Here is an 18,206-nt window from a genome sequence, read left to right as displayed (position 1 = left end):
GTACCCATTCACTTGCATTGTATGGACCTAAAGAGCTCGGATTTCCTTGTAAAAATCTTCATTTATGCTCTGCAAAAGATAGAAAGTCATACACATCTGGGATGGCATGAGGGTGAGTAAATGATAAGAGAATTTTCATTTTTGGGTGAACACAATTTAAAATAGTAGTTTTAGTGAACTTTCAATTATGAGTTGGCACAACTTTTATCACAGAAGTTGAATAAACTCAAAATTGCTTTGCAGCTGGTTGCCTTTTTTTAAGTTTACTCAACTTTTTATTTTTTACAGTGCATTAATTACTAGACCACTGAACAAGTTCATTAAGGCTTTCCATCACAAAACTAACTACCACACAACCATTTAAAATAATCAGTGTTGCAGTCAGCAGAAAACATTATTTAAATACATTCTTTAATAAAACTGAGGTATATGATTACTCAGTAATCACAAAAAAAAAAAAAAAAAAGAGAGAATGGAAAGAGGACCCTTCAGAATCCATTTCTTGTGGAGCATTATAATGGATAAAGTCAGCTTATTAAACCAAAGGATAAACTACTTTAACAGAGCTAATCATCAAAGTATAAAGCATTTCTCACCCACAGCCCACAAGAGGATCTACTCCACGTTTCTATAGCTACTTAAAAAAATTACTAAACAATAAAGAAAAGCAATCAAAACATACTTAACCTCCTGAGACCCGAGAATGACAACTGTGTGCATTTTCCACTTCCCCTTTTGATTTGTATCTAGTAGCACCTACTAAACATGAAAAAGTAAAAAAGCAAATAGTTTCCCTAAAAATGTATGTTCACAGCAGGACTAAGTGTAAAAAACAAACAAAACAAAAAAAAAAAAAACATTAAAATACCAATCTATAGAAAGTCAGATTTTTTTTTTATCAAATTGTTTATAATGTTTCCAGGAGTGTTGGTTATTCATGTTTTTAAGACATTAAATACATTACAGCTGATTTTCTGTAAAGCTGCTTTTGAAAAATTTGTATTGGGAAAAGTACAAATAAAAAAAACTACACAAATAAAAATTATTTGACTTGATTTGACTTTTGCGTTACAATGTTCTAATTTACAAGTTATGGCCAGCATCGTCCAATCACTGCCAACCATGTTAAAATAAAAGTATACATTATAAATTCTGAATCTATGTACTGAATACCATGTTGAGTGGTCCAAACATCATCTGCAGCCTGAAACTGAACTTTTGATAGAAGGTTTGGATTGAATGCACTTGGCTTCATAGGAAAAATATAGGATACTCCTTTGCTCCCTTGCTCCATATTTAGTGGATGACTTAACCAACAGTGTGCTGTCTGTCTGCACTGGTCTCAGAACAGTAAGAAATGCACCGTATTTTCATCCTAACTCCATATAAAGTTTCCGAAAGCAAAAAAAAAAAAAAAAAAAAAGAAAAACAAAATTATCAATGTGAAAATGCACCATAAATATAGGATTTCTAATGAAAACTTTGTGCTATTTGTCATGGTCTCGGTGAGTCCGCTGGTTTGTTCCAGTTTGTCATTACATGTTCTCTCTGTTTGGTTCAGGTGTCGCTGGCTCGCGATATCAGCGTTGCCATGGAAGCCTTGATTGTTTCCATGGTAATGCTGATCATTCCAGCTTGCTGATAGTGAGCAGCACCTGATCGCCATTAGTTCCCTGACTATATTTACCTCACTCTTTTTTGTGTTTGTCGCTCAATTGTTGTTTGAGTCCTGTTGCTTACCACTCTCTCCCTCTGCCCTAGTATACCATTATGTGTTCTGTGTATTGGTTACCAGTCTGCGCTGTGTGCGCCGGAATTATGTTTACCATCCTGCCTGTTGCCTTGCCTCCGTTGACGCTAAATTATGTGTTGCATATAGTGAAGCCAAAATACAACGTCCACACATGTGTACATGGGATCGCATAAGGCTAAAGGAATTATTACATGGCAAGTCAGGTCTCCTTGAGAGAAGGCCAATACATTTATTTGATGAGAGCTAAAAGAACAAAACAAAAAGGAATCAGTCATGGTTGAACATTTTAAATAAATCCAAAATTAATATTTTGCATATAAACACTGACTCAGCCTTCCCTAAACTTAACACTGCAATGAGGACGTTTACATTGTGCAGTGTTTAAAATGAATCATAAGATGCTCATAAACTGTATTTCCTGAGATTAGGATTGCAATGTTTTTAAAATCCCAGCGAGTACACAAACACATAAACACACACACATTTGCACATAGAACAGAGAAGCAAGCATGCCACTTTTTCCATTTGGGCCACTAATAGAGCAAAGAGCATCCATTCGTTTCATCAAAGACTGAACTGAGTCAGAAAACCACAGTCAGTGCAAGTCAGACAAAATGCTTCCATATAAATGACACAAATAACACAGCTATGAGAATATACTCATAGAAAGACACTTACAAGATGCCAGGTTCACAACCACCATGCAGAACTTGCCATGCTGTCATTATAAAATACACAGATCGAGCTATTAATTTACATTTACTTGCAAGGGTGTAATATTTCACAAATCAATGATGCTTTCAGGCACCCTACTGGACCAATAGATGGCACAGCAATTTCTGACATAAAACTTGGGTGCTATCTCAACATGGCATTGACATTGAAATGAGATTTTTGAGTAGAAAACAAAATGCAAGTTGTAGGCCATTTACATACTACATTACATTAATGTGAATACACAAATACATATACAACATTTACAACACGCCTTTCTCCATTCATTCAGAACAGCATGGGTAAACATCAGAACTCACGCCAGGGCTGAGCTGTCTATCACAAGTCAAAGAAAGGCCAGGTACAGTACAGTTAATGGCCATCAGCTTGGAAAACATGCATGAATGGAACAAAAAAACTTTATAACAGTGAAACCCCAAAGGGAAATCACTGCCAAAGAATCCTTTTCAAATGGCTTAAAGGAATATTCCGGGTTCAATACAAGTTAAGCTCAATCGACATCATTTGTGGCAGAATATTGATTACCATAAAAATAAATTTTGACTTGCCCCTCCTTTTCTTTAAGCAAAACTCTGGGTTCCAGGCACTTACAATGGAAGAGAATGGGGCCAATCCGTAAACGATAAAATACTAATTGTTTCTAAAGTATAGCCAAAAGACATAAACAATGTGTGTGTTAACATGATTTTAGTGTGATAAAATCGCTTACAAAACTTTTCTGTGTAAAGTTATAGCCAATTTTACGACAATGTAATGTCAACAGACCCTAAAATTACTGTAAAATTACGATTTAAACTACTCAAATAATAACAGAAGAATTCATGAAAGTTATTTTTATAAAATTATAAGCTTCACATTTCTACCTTTAAACCCTCCAAAAATTGGCCCCATTCACTTTCATTGTAAGTGCCTCACTGTAACCTACATTTTTACTTTTTTTAAAGAAAAAGAATGACAAGTCTAAATAATTTTTGTAGTAATCAGCATTATTACATATGCTGTCGATAGAGCCTAATTTGTATTGAACCCAGAATATTCCTTTAATCAGCTATGAGTGATTACGTTTACATGGGCAGTTACAATCGAGCAACCACATGTTTTTGCATAATCATCATACAGTCTTAATCTATCTGTCCAAGTATACATGACACCATGCGTAATCGAATAGATGAAGGAAGGACATCAGCAAAGGAAGTGACGTAAATGGTTTCGGGTTGACCTTTTGCATCATAGTAGCGCGTCGAAGCGAGATGCACACAACATACACAACAACATGGAAAACATTACAGCCACTTTCATTTCTTACATTCTTTACGCATTGATTTTGGTCCAGATCAGATGTACGTTATCCGTTGTGCTTATGGTGATGTCCGAAGGCAGAAGACGACACAGTTATCTTCTGGATTGTTCTAACTATAAGAGCTCTGCTTTGCTTCACATAGCCATTTAATTTATAAGGACATTATCCTTATAAACTCTGTGGAAAGTGCAATAATAACATCTGAGGAGAGATGTCGTGAATAAAGAGACGATTAAGAAAATATAATGTTTGTCTATATTTTTCCTGTGATCGCTGGTATTTTTATAGGTTTGTTGTCTGTATGTCATTTGTTGTCAAGGGACCTGCCATTTGCTTTATGCTGCATATTCAATAAACATCACGCATTCTGCATCATTCTATGAATGGAATCCACACAAGATAAGTAAAAGAAGCTGTTATAACCACTCAATGATAATTGAAAGTAAGATATATGAAGTAGATAATGTGTAATTTGTAATGTTTACATTCTGCATTCATGTTGCTGATACAAATTTGCCACTGATCATTTTCACATGCAAATGAGGTTTGCAGCAAAGCTGCGGCAAATTGTTCATTGTTGCCAAAGGTTTGCCAGAGGTTCACCACTACCAGCGTAGAGCTGCAAACTTCTGGCAAACATTTGCGGCAAATCAAAAACTAATTTGCATGTGAGTGGCAAGTTTATGGCTAGTTTAAACAGCTAGCATGCTATTCTTGGCCGTAGTATGATTTGTTACCCTCTTTTATTGCATTTTATGATGACATTTGTCAAAATAGTCCACGAAAGATCATGAAAAAGTTTTTTTTATACTTGGTTTAAATGAAAGACATTTAAAGTACTACTGGCAAAGATGGGTGTTGGGTGTGAAAATGGGTATTACTATGAAAGACAGATAAGAGGATTAGTCAATGTGCAGAATACAGACAAAATAATAGTAAATAGAGGCACATCAATGTGTCACAGGTGTGAATGGCTTACAGACTGCTGATCCATCCAAATATGAACATTTCTAGCATTCTCCATGATACAGGGTGTGTTCCATTCAGGAGTGATCATCCTTATGCCCAATTCCCTTCAAAGACTTTGATGAGACTTTCACTGTGAGAGCTTTGGAGAGCTGAAAGGTGTGGGACTCAAAAATAATATTTATTCAAACTCACCTTTTAAGTCATTTTTATTGGAAATTCTGTTTCAAACAATCTCACAGCATGGCTATCATGATTGTTCTCCCTTCAAAGTGCCCTTCGGAGGCTGATTTATCATGTTTGGGATGCTGGGACATTTGTGTTGTTGTTGCACTTCTTCTCTGCTTTATGTTGCGTCCGACTTCCGGGTTAAATACACGTCGTGCGGCATCTCTGTTTCTTGAAGCATAACGCAGAGGCCAATTGTGGTCCGATTAACGTGTATACATGCTGGACGAAGCCGAACTACAATCGCATTATCTAGGTATGCTAGTTCGATTTCGGACTGGTACGATTTCAGTTGGAGCATTTAATGACAATTTAAAAAGACAAACTATTGCTTTAGTTTGACTGAAAGCAAACTTTTACAGTGTACATAAACGCACTCAGTATGTGGGTGTGTTGGTAGGTAACGGCACCTAATAACAACAAAAAAAATGTCAACACCTAAAAATATGTTTTTCGAAATAAGACAAGCCTAGCAGCCACTTTCATCACTCAATCACTACTGCAATTTCAGAGCCAGATTTTGACTACTGGGGAAGATTATTTTTAGGCAAAAAAAATTTTCCAAGACTGACAGCAAGACCAAATTATGAATGTATAAAGCTCTCCTTAGAGATAGAAACCTGAAACTGTCAAGACCAGCACTGTGTGAAGGAAAAGAGAGAAATCTCCCAGATGACTGATTCTTTGCAAATATATTTTCATTTTTAAAGCAAATATCAATCTCAGATCCGAACAGGCAGTAAAGGTTAGGTATTTATGAGCTCACAGGGAGTGTAGCAGGTACAAAGGCCCAACTGTGGGCGGCAAGAAATTTGCCAGTCTTTATGCATTGAGGGGCTACTTGAGTCCTTAATACAATGTAAACAGGCTTTAGAGCTTTACTTACTGACACATCTATGGCTAAAAAGCCATGTTTCATCATGCTTTCTAAAAAGTGAAAAGTAGCATATCCTGGCACATTACATTGGGCTTGCAGGGGAAAGTTATTATTTGATAAGTGTTGATGGATGTCTGAACTCTTTGATAATTATGGCAGCTCATTTCCTATTATTTTCATTGCAGACCATTTGGTCCTGTGGTGTATAATCCCATTAGCATTTTTCAGGTTGGGAACAGAAAGAGGGACCATCTTTTTATCAAAGTTGCAAGATCTCCATCCATTTTTGATTAAATATATATATAAAAAAGGATTTTTCAATTTGAATTAAACACAGTGTGTAAAAAACATTCAACATTGCTTAATTTACAAATGTCCAACATTACAAAATGATCACAAGAATGCTTGAAGCTTTAAAAAGATTGGTTGCAAAAAATTTTTATATTGGCATAAGAACAGTTAAATGCAACCAAGTCTATAATGATATTCACTCTGTGATGTCACTGAAGCTGGATAATGATATTAAATTGCTGTAAACTCTGTTACTCACTCCACCACAGACCCAAACATAATGACAAAGAAAAATAGCTTGTAACACACTATCATTAAAGATATGTGAAAATACACAGACAGCTGACTGATTTTACATCCAGAGCATGAACATCCAGCTTTGACAGAAGACTAAGTAAAGTGTAATAGACAGCAATGAATCACACTGTTAAAAACTGCTGATAGGCGACATCATTCTCCCCACATTCTGTGTTTTAAACAAGATAAGCCAAGTTTTTTAATCTAACCAAGATGCAGGATTTAGTAATAAAAGATAAATTGCACAGTAATCTCTTATGTTTGAGATATAAAGATTTATAACTTTAGAGAAATAGCAGAGAACAATTTACAATTTGTGATATAATATACGCAGGGATCTCACATTAAACACAGAATTTTATAAAGTCATACAAACAAAAAAGGAAGGGTTGTGTGTGTTTCGCAAAGTTAGAACATGTGGTTGAAAGGGCATTCCTGCAACATCTATGTAGGTTTTTTTTTTTTTTTTTTAAATGATGGGAGCCTTGATGCTTGAGTAACTGCACTGTACCCCTGAAGACCAGATTAAACCAAAGAGTTTCACTAGGGCTCCGAGTCAAATCCTCCCTTCTAGGCTTTTCTTGGAGGTAAAGTGCCTTTCGTATCAACATTCTGTCTGGCAGAATAATGCACTAAAAAGAGTTCCACTCCGTGATTTATAATCTACCAACTATTATTAAAACCAAAGACTGGATCATGGAAGCCGTCTGTTTCCATTTTCCCAATGCTTTCAAAAATATGGCAAAGTTAGATAAATAGACTCTATAAAACACCATCTGAAAATGTTTATTTTTTGTGACAAAATCTCTAGGGATAATATCTATATCTGATGGGAAAACACGGTTCCATTTATACAGACAAAATGCAGAAACTAACCTATTGACAAAAAAGCCATCCATCAGCTAACGGGTCAAACTAAATGTAAGCCAACTAATAAAATGGATTTCATGTCTCCTGTCCCAAATTACAGACATGACGGCACACACAACGAACAAGTTGACAAAGAAGCAGAAACACGAATCTGGAATAAAACCTATCCAGGGTTGCGTTTCCCAAAAGCATCGTAAGCTTAAATTGATCGTAGAGGCCATTGGTGCCAATGATTTCTACGATCTACTTAGGCTTACGGCGCTTTTGTGAAATGCAGCCTTGATCAGTACCAAATACCAACGGTCCTAATCAGTGTTCTTTGCCTCTCAGATTAAGTGCTAAAGAGGAGCAACTATAAAAATTACCCTCTGACAATTCAATGCAAAGAGCTATACATGTCATGGATTAACCATCGGAGTAAACAAGATATTTTACAGATTCACTGGTAAGTGTAAGTCTGTTACATAGTCAATAAAATTCATGATTCGTGGGTAGTTGACTACGTGTTCATTTTACGTTAAATTGATATAAATGTATAAGGGAAAGTGTATATGTTTCGTCCTGTAAGTGTCACAAATTCTTTTACGGTTTTATCATTTTCAATCACCTTTTGCCTTCACTAATTCATTTTAAATGGTCCTGCGTTGTGACAAATATTCCATGTACAAATATTCCATGTAGTCTATTAATTAATGAGGTCATAAAAGCAAGAACAGTTAGCAAAATGTTGTTTAAAATAGATTTGGATAAATTATACTACGTCATACTGCAGGATATGTCAATTTTCCAAAGGTACTTCATGTCAACTACTGATATCCTGATATACTACAGTGTAACTTAGTCTCTGACAATTTAACTGAAACAATATTAGATGTACAATAATTTCAAGTCTAATTTGAGAGTATCATCATTTGATTAGCACGTCTCTTTACAGGTTAAACCTTTCAATAAGGTGACACAGACTACAAATAACAATTACTTTTGAAGTAGTATTTCAGAACTTGACACATTTCAATATATATATATATATATATATATATATATATATATATATATATATATATATATATATATATATATATATATATAAACAAATCCTGAGCTAATCCTAGGAAGTTTATGTAGATGCATAAGATATCTTTGCAATATCTTATGTAATAACAGCCCACTCTTTTAATACATTTAATTACAGAAAAGTCAGTTTGCAAAAATGTAGTTATAGTAACATTCATTTTATAAGACTAGGCTGTTTATTAATAATGCAGATTGCAATCCAAAATACTTCTGTCCAAGTGCACACTCATATTATACATTCGTTTAACTGTAAATGACTTAAAACTAAACTGTATGCCTACGCCCGAGTTCTTTCCTCTTTGGTGGTTTTTACCCAGATGTGTTATCCTTACTTTGAGGGGAAATAATGAAACGCTCAAGGAAGTTAACAACATACCTTTTTTTTTTTTTTATGCAGTCCTTTGCTCAGTATAATTGCATGCTATCTTATATCAAAGTTCTATTGTAAAGCAAATGAAGCATCTCAGCCCATACAAAGAGTCTCCAGCTGAGAGCTCTTAGACTGTCACACTCTCAATCAGTGCACTTTAAAGAGCTCTATTGCCATTGCAATAGCACAAAAACTCTGTGTTTAGATAGTCCTTTGGCAAGATGCTTAGTCGATAAAGGTAAACAACAAAATTGCATGAAATACTACTCCTTGAAATAACACCACTATCAAATAATTTTTCTACATTAAGTTCGATTATGATGAAATATCAAAGAATAATATGTTTACATATGTCAATTTACAATACAGTGTTCTTATTACAGTGTAATTACATATGTAATTACTGAGTAATACTAATGAACATCATGTACTTGTGTGTAATTTCTTTACAGAGTACCGTGTTGCTGTGTTACTGTGTTACCTCAAATTATTTCTAATAATAACAGACCTTTTTTTTTCTATGGCTCACTATTTTTCTGTATACTTCAGAGATGTGGCAAAATGTTTTGGTAAATCGATGTGAATAGAGAAAACTAGTGTAAATGCAGAGGTTTCATTGCCTACCGCAGTTGACTATGAGCAACACGATGAGCTGTATGAAGTTGCGCTGACATCCGTGCGGCTCTTTCACTGTTCCTCTGCACATTTCTGCTGCCTCTGCGCGCACTCTTACATCCACCGTAAGCTCTTCTCACAGGTAAGTGTCTGTAGCTGGAGAATGCAGAGGTCCTCAGGGTGTGCGCAGAGGTTTACTGCTGTAATGCGGATGATTCTCTGCTCTCGCTCTGCTTCTCTTGCTCCTGTTTGGAAGTTTGGCTTTCTTCAGTCCTCTCTGCCCTCTCTAAACTAAAAAAACAGCATCCAGTCAGTCCCTCCGACTGCGGACATGTGCTGCTGAACACTGTGTTTGGCGCCACCTGTCGCTTAAATACAACAGTGTAGGTATGTAAACGAGAAATAATTACTAAGAAAAATACGAATATTAATAAACAAGTAAATGTGTATTTATAATGCAAGTAAATAAATAGATACATTTAGGCTACATTTCACTGTGTTTGATACATTGTGTAGCCTACTGTAAAAAGTGCTAATCTCCAAATGAGGGAGCTATTTCTAACGTACTCTTTATGTATTCAGGTTGATTCTTTGATGTAAAATAATATTTAGACTTAAATGAAACCAGCTAGTTCATATGTTTGAGTCGTGTTTTAAGAATAACGTTTTTTTTTTTCAGTGTGTTAAGTTAAATTGAAGCCATAGTCTGTTACACTATGTGCACTGAAGATAAGTTTTATTTCTGATAACAACAACAACAACAACAAAACTAGGCTACTACTAGTAGTAGTAACACTTTATAACTTTTATCAATAAAATTAACATTATTATATTATTTGCTGCTTAACACATCATTGCTTTTGTATATTCAGATAGTTACACTGTTAAACATATCCATACATTTTATGGTAAAAGAATGTAAAAATGCTAAAGTAAAAATTTTTTATTGGTTAATGGGAAGTTACCTTAACATACACGGTAAAAAATGCTAATATATTTAACAATACATATGTAATTTTACGGTAAAATACAGTGTGTGTGTGTATATATATATATATATATATATATATATATATATATATATATATATACAGTACTGTGCAAAAGTTTTAGGCACTTGAGAAAAATGTTGCATAGTGAGGATGTCTTCAAAAATAATGACAAAAATAGTTTTCATTTATCACTTAATGTCATACAAAGTCCAGTAAACATAAAAAAGCTAAATCAATATTCGGTGTGACCACCTTTGCCTTTAAAAAAGCACCAATTCTCCTAGGTACACCTGGACACAGTTTTTCTTGGTTGTTGGCCAATCTATTTAGGCTGTCTCAATTGCTTCTGTCTCTTTATGTAATCTCAGACTGACACGATGTTCAGTGGGGGGCTTTTTGGGAGCCATGACATCTGTTGCAGGGCTCCCTGTTCTTCTATTCTAATCTTTTCTATTTGCAAAAGTAATGTTTGGGAGTCTAACATTTATATTTCATATTGACACACTAAAGCTGAAGATATAAATAAACATCTTTAAAAAAATGCTTTTGTGAAACATCTTATGTGCCTAAAACTTTTGCACAGTATTGTATATATATATTAAGTAAAAAGTATAATTTTACTCTATAATTAATAGTAAAAATGTATATTATGTTTAACGAGAATACATGTACTTTTTACGGTAAACTATTGTTCAAATTACGGTGAAAAACAATGATCAGGCATTCCCAGAAGTCCCTGTCTGATCACAATTCATTATATTTGATGTGAATAGTTGTAATTCTTCTTATTTATAATATCAGTTATGTACATTGGGGGTTCTGTGTTATTAGGGGCCAAGCACTGAAGGTGTGTAGCCCTTACTGTATCCGTTATTATTATTATTATTATTATTATTATTATTATTATTATTCCTCCCCAATGCGTGTCTATGGCAGCCCATAGAACTGTTTGTAGGAAAATGATCAAATTTGATAAAATTTGAAACTGATAGGGGTGGTCATGAATAGTCCCCTTAGCAAACTTAGGACCTCTAGGACAAACCCCATAGCGCCACCACCAGTCCAAAAATTTAATTTTCTTTTGTTACTCCACCCATTATAGTAGCTGCCATGTTGGATAATGATATTTAGAGTTTAAAAGTTTCACATCCTTCAAACTTTGTCCGATTTGTCCAAGCAATGGCTCAAAATTATCTCCAGACCAAGCTGCACAGAAATGATAGTAAAGAATTTTGATTTTCGTCTTTGTTTACAAGTTACGGCAGCACAAATTTAATGAGGTCAATGTAAAACAGGATGTGAGGATGTATCTCGGCAACGGTTTGTCCTATCAAAACTAAATTTGGTATGCTTCATCAGGACCATGATATGAGGGTACATACAAAGTTTGGAGACAGTGCCACCTATGGGTCAAAATATGTAAGAAATGGCAATTTTTGGCCGTAACTTTTTATCTGTATGTCTTAAAATCGTGGGTGTGGATTCCATAGGTCATGCGGATTTCAACGATACATTTCATGTCATTTTTCTAATGTCATGTCATGTGATATATCTTTTAAAAGTGTTGTCAGATTTAAAAGAACATTTTTATGCATCATAAACATCATGTCCTGAGGATACCTGAGCAGTATTGAAACAGCGTCAACTATAGTTCAAAAGATAATCAACACTTGTGTGCTCACTCTAACCTTGCAATGTTTCTTTGCCGTCAGTGTGTTAAAGCACTGGTTTATAGTTTCAAGGGTTGTGGGATTGAATCCCTTCCATGACAAATCATGCAGTTAAAATTTCTATTGTCACAGAGATCTTAGCATTGGGCTTACTAAATGGTTGCTGGGCTTTTCTCCAATCAAATTTTGATTTTCATGTTGTTGTATAGTTACAAGAAAACAAAGCTGATTATGGTGACTATGATGATTGGCTGTGATTGCTCTATGCTTGGTATGTCCCTTTGGTGACTGTCAATGTTGTGGCTCTGTGGTACAGTGGACTATACAGTGACCTGATGACTGGAGAGTTATAAGTTCAAATCCATCCTGAGGTGATATGTAAAGTTGTATGTGTTTGTTTTATGTGATCTTTGGGTTGTGGTTAATGCTGTGCAGTGCTTGCCATTTTGGTGCTTGTCCCCGTAATTGCTGCTTGCAGCTATATTATTTTATGTAGCTTTTTTATTGCATTATTTTAGTGTCAGTTGTGTTACCCTGATGGTGTTTTGTGTTTGTGTGAGTAACACTGTGCACTGTCTCTACATGTAAATACATTTTTTTCTCTTGGTAAGACCACTCTTGATGAACTTTAAGTCATCATGTGGCCTTTTGTAATTACTGCAGTGATTAATGATACATTTTAAAGTGAAAAGCAGACTTTTATAGATAGTAATAACCAGTAATAACCACTAAAGCACAACAGTAAAGCAACAGTGTATTCATGATCTAACTGTCTGTTGATTATTAATGATTGAATATCGCTCATATTGCTGCACGACTACTGATTTTTAATAGTCGATTAGTCGAGCCCATTAGTCGAGTCAAATGCAACTAGCTGTGACGTCATCCTCCTCCCATCCCATCATGTTGAAAATCACTTACTAGCACTAGCGGGTGCCTTTTTATATGATTATGCATAGCACTGGTATTTCTGTTATATTTAAAGACCAGTTTGCATATATTACGGAATAAGTAGCGTCTGTGTCATCTTTATCAAAGTACATTTGAGCCACTTATCTTTTACAGTGCAGAGCCATCGGCCTCCAAACACACTGGCGAGTATCCGAAAAATAGGAATGGCAGCGGAAGAGTCATTTATATTCATGAATAATCAGTGATAACTGATTTGTCAAATAAACTAATCCTAACCCTAACAATTAGAGTTTTCCTCATTAATATGAATGAATCTTTCCTTGCCATCTTATGTTTCACCGGCAGTATTTCCTAAAGATGTGTTTTGTAAATCATGTGGAAAGCGACTAGTCTCCTTCAGGCTGAGCATACTGTTGTCTCCACTGAAACAGCTCAAGTCTGTGGAGACTGGACAGAGAATGGTAGCAATTTACAACCCAAGGGGCTTGCATCCTGACCTGTTTCTGTTCATTTCTGTTATACTGATGGAGGACCAGAAGAGCAAGACATTCCCCTTTTGAAGTGATGGGCTAGGTTGACTCTCCAGACCAAAGTTCATTTCTCATTTCCTTTTGTGACGTCAGGGCTCTGACACATGCAAACAGCAGGCTGCGATCAAAGCCCAGTTTAAGATGCACTCCTGCAGGCTTGAATATGAGCTCACCTGCTGGGAGGAGATGGTGATTGGTGGGGATGGAGAAGGGAGGGGTGTCCCTGCTGCTTTGATGAGAGTTTTTTTTGGTTGTGGAATGAATTGTGAAGGAATGGAATGGAAACAATATCAAAAACATTAACATGGCCAACAGATTGCATAAAAAAGTTGTAAAGATTCATAAGATAACATGACAGTTTTGTTTAAGCAAAAATGTATTCTGTTTTCTCTTCAGTTATGCATCACTCAGGCTCAGAACTCAGTTTTCAAAGAAAAGAAAAGCCGTACCTTTTCCTCAGTGTGATTGCATCTAATATTAAACATTTGGAAACCATTATCTGCTTAGCAGCAAAGCAGATGAAATATTTGTGACATGGGGCTGTTTTTCTTTTTCGATGTCTATCTGTTTTATTTTCCCAAAGTAAAATAAGATTATTAAAATTGCAACCATGCACAGCGAAAATCATCTAATTGTAATGACCAGGGGGATTGAGGGTTATGCGGGCCGCTTTGAAGGTCCATCCCCTTGGCCGCTCTCTACACACAGCGGATCTCTGCAGAATGGACTTTCTGTTCTGATCCTTAAATAGTGTAATCTCTGGAGATACTATTGTTTGTATTTTGTACTATTGAGCTACTACCCAAAAATAAATTAAAGTACACCTTTTGTTTTTAACAGATTTTTAAAATCCCTAAAACTTTGTTTATTTTCAGGTTTAAATAACATTTTAAATCCCACATTTATAGTGTGGTCTCAGACTTTTGGACCCAATATACTGTATACATATGTATATACACTGGCAGCCAAAAGTTTGGAATAATGTACAGATTTTGCTCTTATGGAAAGAAATTGGTACTTTTATTCACCAAAGTGGCATTCAACTGATCACAATGTATAGTCAGGACATTAATAACGTGAAAAATTACTATTACAATATGAAAAAAAAAAATTCAGAACTTCTTAAACTACTTCAAAGTGTTCTCATCAAAAAATCCTCCACGTGCAGCAATGACAGCTTTGCATTCTAGCTGTCAGTTTGTCCAGATACTCAGGTGACATTTCACCCCATGCTTCCTGCAGCACTTGTCACAGATGTGGCGGTCTTATTGGGCACTTCTCATATACGTACCTTACAGTCTAGCTGATCCCATAAAAGCTCAATGGGGTTAAGATCCATAACACTCTTTTCCAATTATCTGTTGTCCAATGTCTGTGTTTCTTTGCCTACTCTAACCTTTTCTTTTACTTTTTGTTTTTCTGTTTCAAAAGTTTTTTTTATATCTTTAGCTTTGGTGTGCCAATATATACATTTTAGGCTCCCAAACATTCCTTTTGCAAATAGAATAGACTAGAACAGTAGAACAGTGAGCCCTGCAACATGTGGCATAAAACTTAGTGTTCCTAACAAAGCGCTAACTGAGTATATAATGCTCACTACAATTGTACAGAATGGTTATTTGAGTTAACGTAGCCTTTCTGTCAGCTCAAACCAGTCTGGCCATTCTCTGTTGACCTCTCTGATCAACAAGGCATTTCTGTCTGCAGAACTGCTGCTCACTAGATGTTTTTTGTTTTTGGCAACATTCTGAGTAAACTCTAGAGACTGTTGTGTGTGACAATCCCAGAAGATCAGCAGTTACAGAATTACTCAAACCAGCCCTTCCTGCACCAACAATCATGCCACGCTCTGAATCACTGAGATCACATTTTTCCCCCACTCTCATGGTTGATGTGAACATTAACTGAAGCTCCTGACCCATATCTGCATGATTTTATGCATTGCACTGCTGCCACATGATTGGCTGATTAGATAATTGCATGAATAAGCAGGTGTACAGGTATTCCTAATAAAGTGCTCAGTGAGTGTACTGTATATTAAATAATACATTTATAAAAATGCAAAAGAGAACCATTTTCACAAGTGGACTTTTCAAAGGCACGGTAGATATGGATAAATGAACGCCTTTGATGCATGTGCTGTTATAGACTTTTAGTAGAGTCAAGAACAGGCGCATGCACCAACAATGCACACAGATGAGGACTGTCCACGTGTCGAGAAAATCTGTGGACTGTCTGCATTCGGCGTTCGGCCCAGACAGTCCTTGTCTGTGTGCATCGTTGGCACACTCGCAGTCAAAAAAATATACGTTGAAAGGCAATATAGTCGATATTTATGTGTTGTAGGCACATAAATATCGTGTGCACTTGCTATATAGTTTACATCCATGTTGCTTTGTCAAATAGCAATGCAAGTGTAAATCAAGTCAAACACTGAAACAACAGTGCCACCTTGAATATATATATAGTATGTATATATTTCAGACACTATTAAACACTATATTGCGACATTATTACATAATACAAAATATATATATTTTTTGTTATTTTGGCCTTTTTTATTGCTACACTATTCTTAAGAGAAAGGACGAGGAAAACTAAAGAGGTGGGGCATAACTCAAAAAATGGATGTGAGAAAAGGGGTGGAATCAGCTACATTTATATCAAAATCAGCCCTGGCTATCCCTTTGAAATGTATCCTGGTTCAGAATCCAAGAATGACAGAATTAATGTGCATACCAAAATCAAGGGATGTCATCTGGTCTTTGTGTCTACTGCTAACACAGATACACAAAGGGTAGCAAGGAGAGGGGATATTCACTAAACTCATATAGCATGATGATAGCTAAAGGGCACAGAGAGAGGAGTCTTTGGGTGGTCTCTCATTTATATTTCCAGTCTGTTTGCCTCTGATAGTTGTATTTTCAAATGGACAGGGGTCATGTTTGATCATGTTACACAGATGTGCAAGTTACAAATGTGATATTTAAACATGTGCAGAGGAAAGATGCAAAGAGAGTGCCAGCATCCTGTTGCTACATTTATTTTGCCTGGCTTGTTGAACGATTACACAGACTTGATCATGCTGATCTTTGCCTACATAACCTGTTGACAATGACTGCATCTCAGCACATTCCATAGAGCAGTAGCCTTACTATGTCCATTTAAACAAACAGTATGTACCCTTACAAATGTTGTGGTTAGATCAAGAGGTCATTTCTCGGCCTTTGCAATGTTATTTTGTTTTCTCGGTAGCTGAGTGCGTAGCACAGGATAACAGAGGGAAAAATAATACAAAAAGACTCTGAGGGTACTGTCACGCCTCACTGAGACAATATCTGAGAGCTAATATTTTGAAATATTTAAGGGTTCCTTTGGGTTAATTTGTCATGCATCGTGCAGTAAATAAACTGAACACTTGATGTAGGTTTATTTTCATAGGGTAAACATTGCATGGGGAGCTGTGTAGACTTTGCAAATAAACAAAATTCTTTCTCTGGAGCTCTCGAAGTCACTGCGAGTGGGTGTTTATTTGTGCTTTTTCTGACCCCTTTGTTGAAACACAAGCTACAGAAATATGGTTTTTCCGGACTGAACCAGCATAAGATTTTTGCAAGCAAAACGCTTATATGCAGGTGTAGTTGCGGTGTTTATTCACCACAGTCACTGGTCATTAGTGAGAAACCAGAGAATAATAATTGAAACAACAGAGAATCAACATAAACTCTATAGATATGAAGCTTAGAAGCATAGCCTCTAAAGTTCTGAAATACATAGATTTCTTTTAAGCATTTATCTTCAATTTAACATTTAAAAGATAAAAGCAAAATCTACAGATGTTGAGAAAAGTAAAATTACTTTTCAGTTTTCCTTAATACTTAAATAATTTACTATAATAGCATAAATGGGGTATAAAAGGTATAGATACTGGTTGCAATTTCATTTGACAAGCTAAAGGGATTTTGGGAAAGGGAATTTGACCATATATCTTTATAAAAGATATATGGTCAAATTCATTTACATTAAAGATCGTTACTAAGGACTTTAGATCTCTTTAAACCTCTAGATTAAATAAAGATGCTCTGGTAGAAATATCAAAGAGATAAAAAGAGACCTTATAATTATATAATAACCTGACAGCTAAATACACACATTTTACTGGCATTACCTCATGTAATGACATCTAATGAAAATAAAACCTGCAAACCATTACTTCCCGAGCAGGACACTCTTTGTATCTTGCTATGTCAACATTGGGGTCTGAAGAAATTGTCCCACCCCATTTATTCAACCAGAGTACAAGCGGGAAACTATTCGAATGTGTGTTTGATGGGTGTCCAGACAGGTACTAATAAATGGGTTGAAGTCATTACTGACAAAGACTGAAGACAAGTTTTGATCATAAGGCTATGTGTGTATGCAAAGCTTCAAATAGGGTTTTATATATTTTTTCATATATATTTCAAAATAAAGAGGTTTCTGTTCTCAGATATACGCACCTGATTTTCCATGTCCCATTTTAACTAAATTGAAGGCAATTTCAAACCAAACTGTGGATGGGAGTTTATGATGTCAACACATCAGTTCATGAAGGTAATGCAGAATATATATTATATATACTGTATATACAGTGGAGTCCAAAAGTCTGAGATCACATTGAAATTGTGGGATTTAAAATCAAATCCTGGAAAAAACAAAAATGTAACAATTAATACAAAAAGTATAC

General features: G+C 35.5%; 1 protein-coding gene across 1 annotated transcript in view; it reads right to left on the bottom strand.

Moving 5' to 3' along the window:
* LOC127446332 (inactive tyrosine-protein kinase transmembrane receptor ROR1-like) overlaps window positions 1-9,600 on the bottom strand; it is a 252,529-nt gene extending 242,929 nt beyond the window's left edge. Inside the window, exon 1 of the mRNA XM_051707163.1 lies at window positions 9,386-9,600. Coding sequence (XP_051563123.1) covers window positions 9,386-9,467 — 82 coding nt within the window. The 5' untranslated portion in view covers window positions 9,468-9,600. The remainder of the gene's footprint in view (window positions 1-9,385) is intronic.
* Window positions 9,601-18,206: the final 8,606 nt, after the last annotated feature.

Source organism: Myxocyprinus asiaticus, chromosome 9 (genome assembly GCF_019703515.2).
Source record: "Myxocyprinus asiaticus isolate MX2 ecotype Aquarium Trade chromosome 9, UBuf_Myxa_2, whole genome shotgun sequence".
NCBI lineage: Eukaryota > Metazoa > Chordata > Actinopteri > Cypriniformes > Catostomidae > Myxocyprinus > Myxocyprinus asiaticus.
The sequence above is the reverse complement of the archived record's forward strand: the minus strand, read 5'-3'. Positions and strand labels throughout refer to the sequence as shown.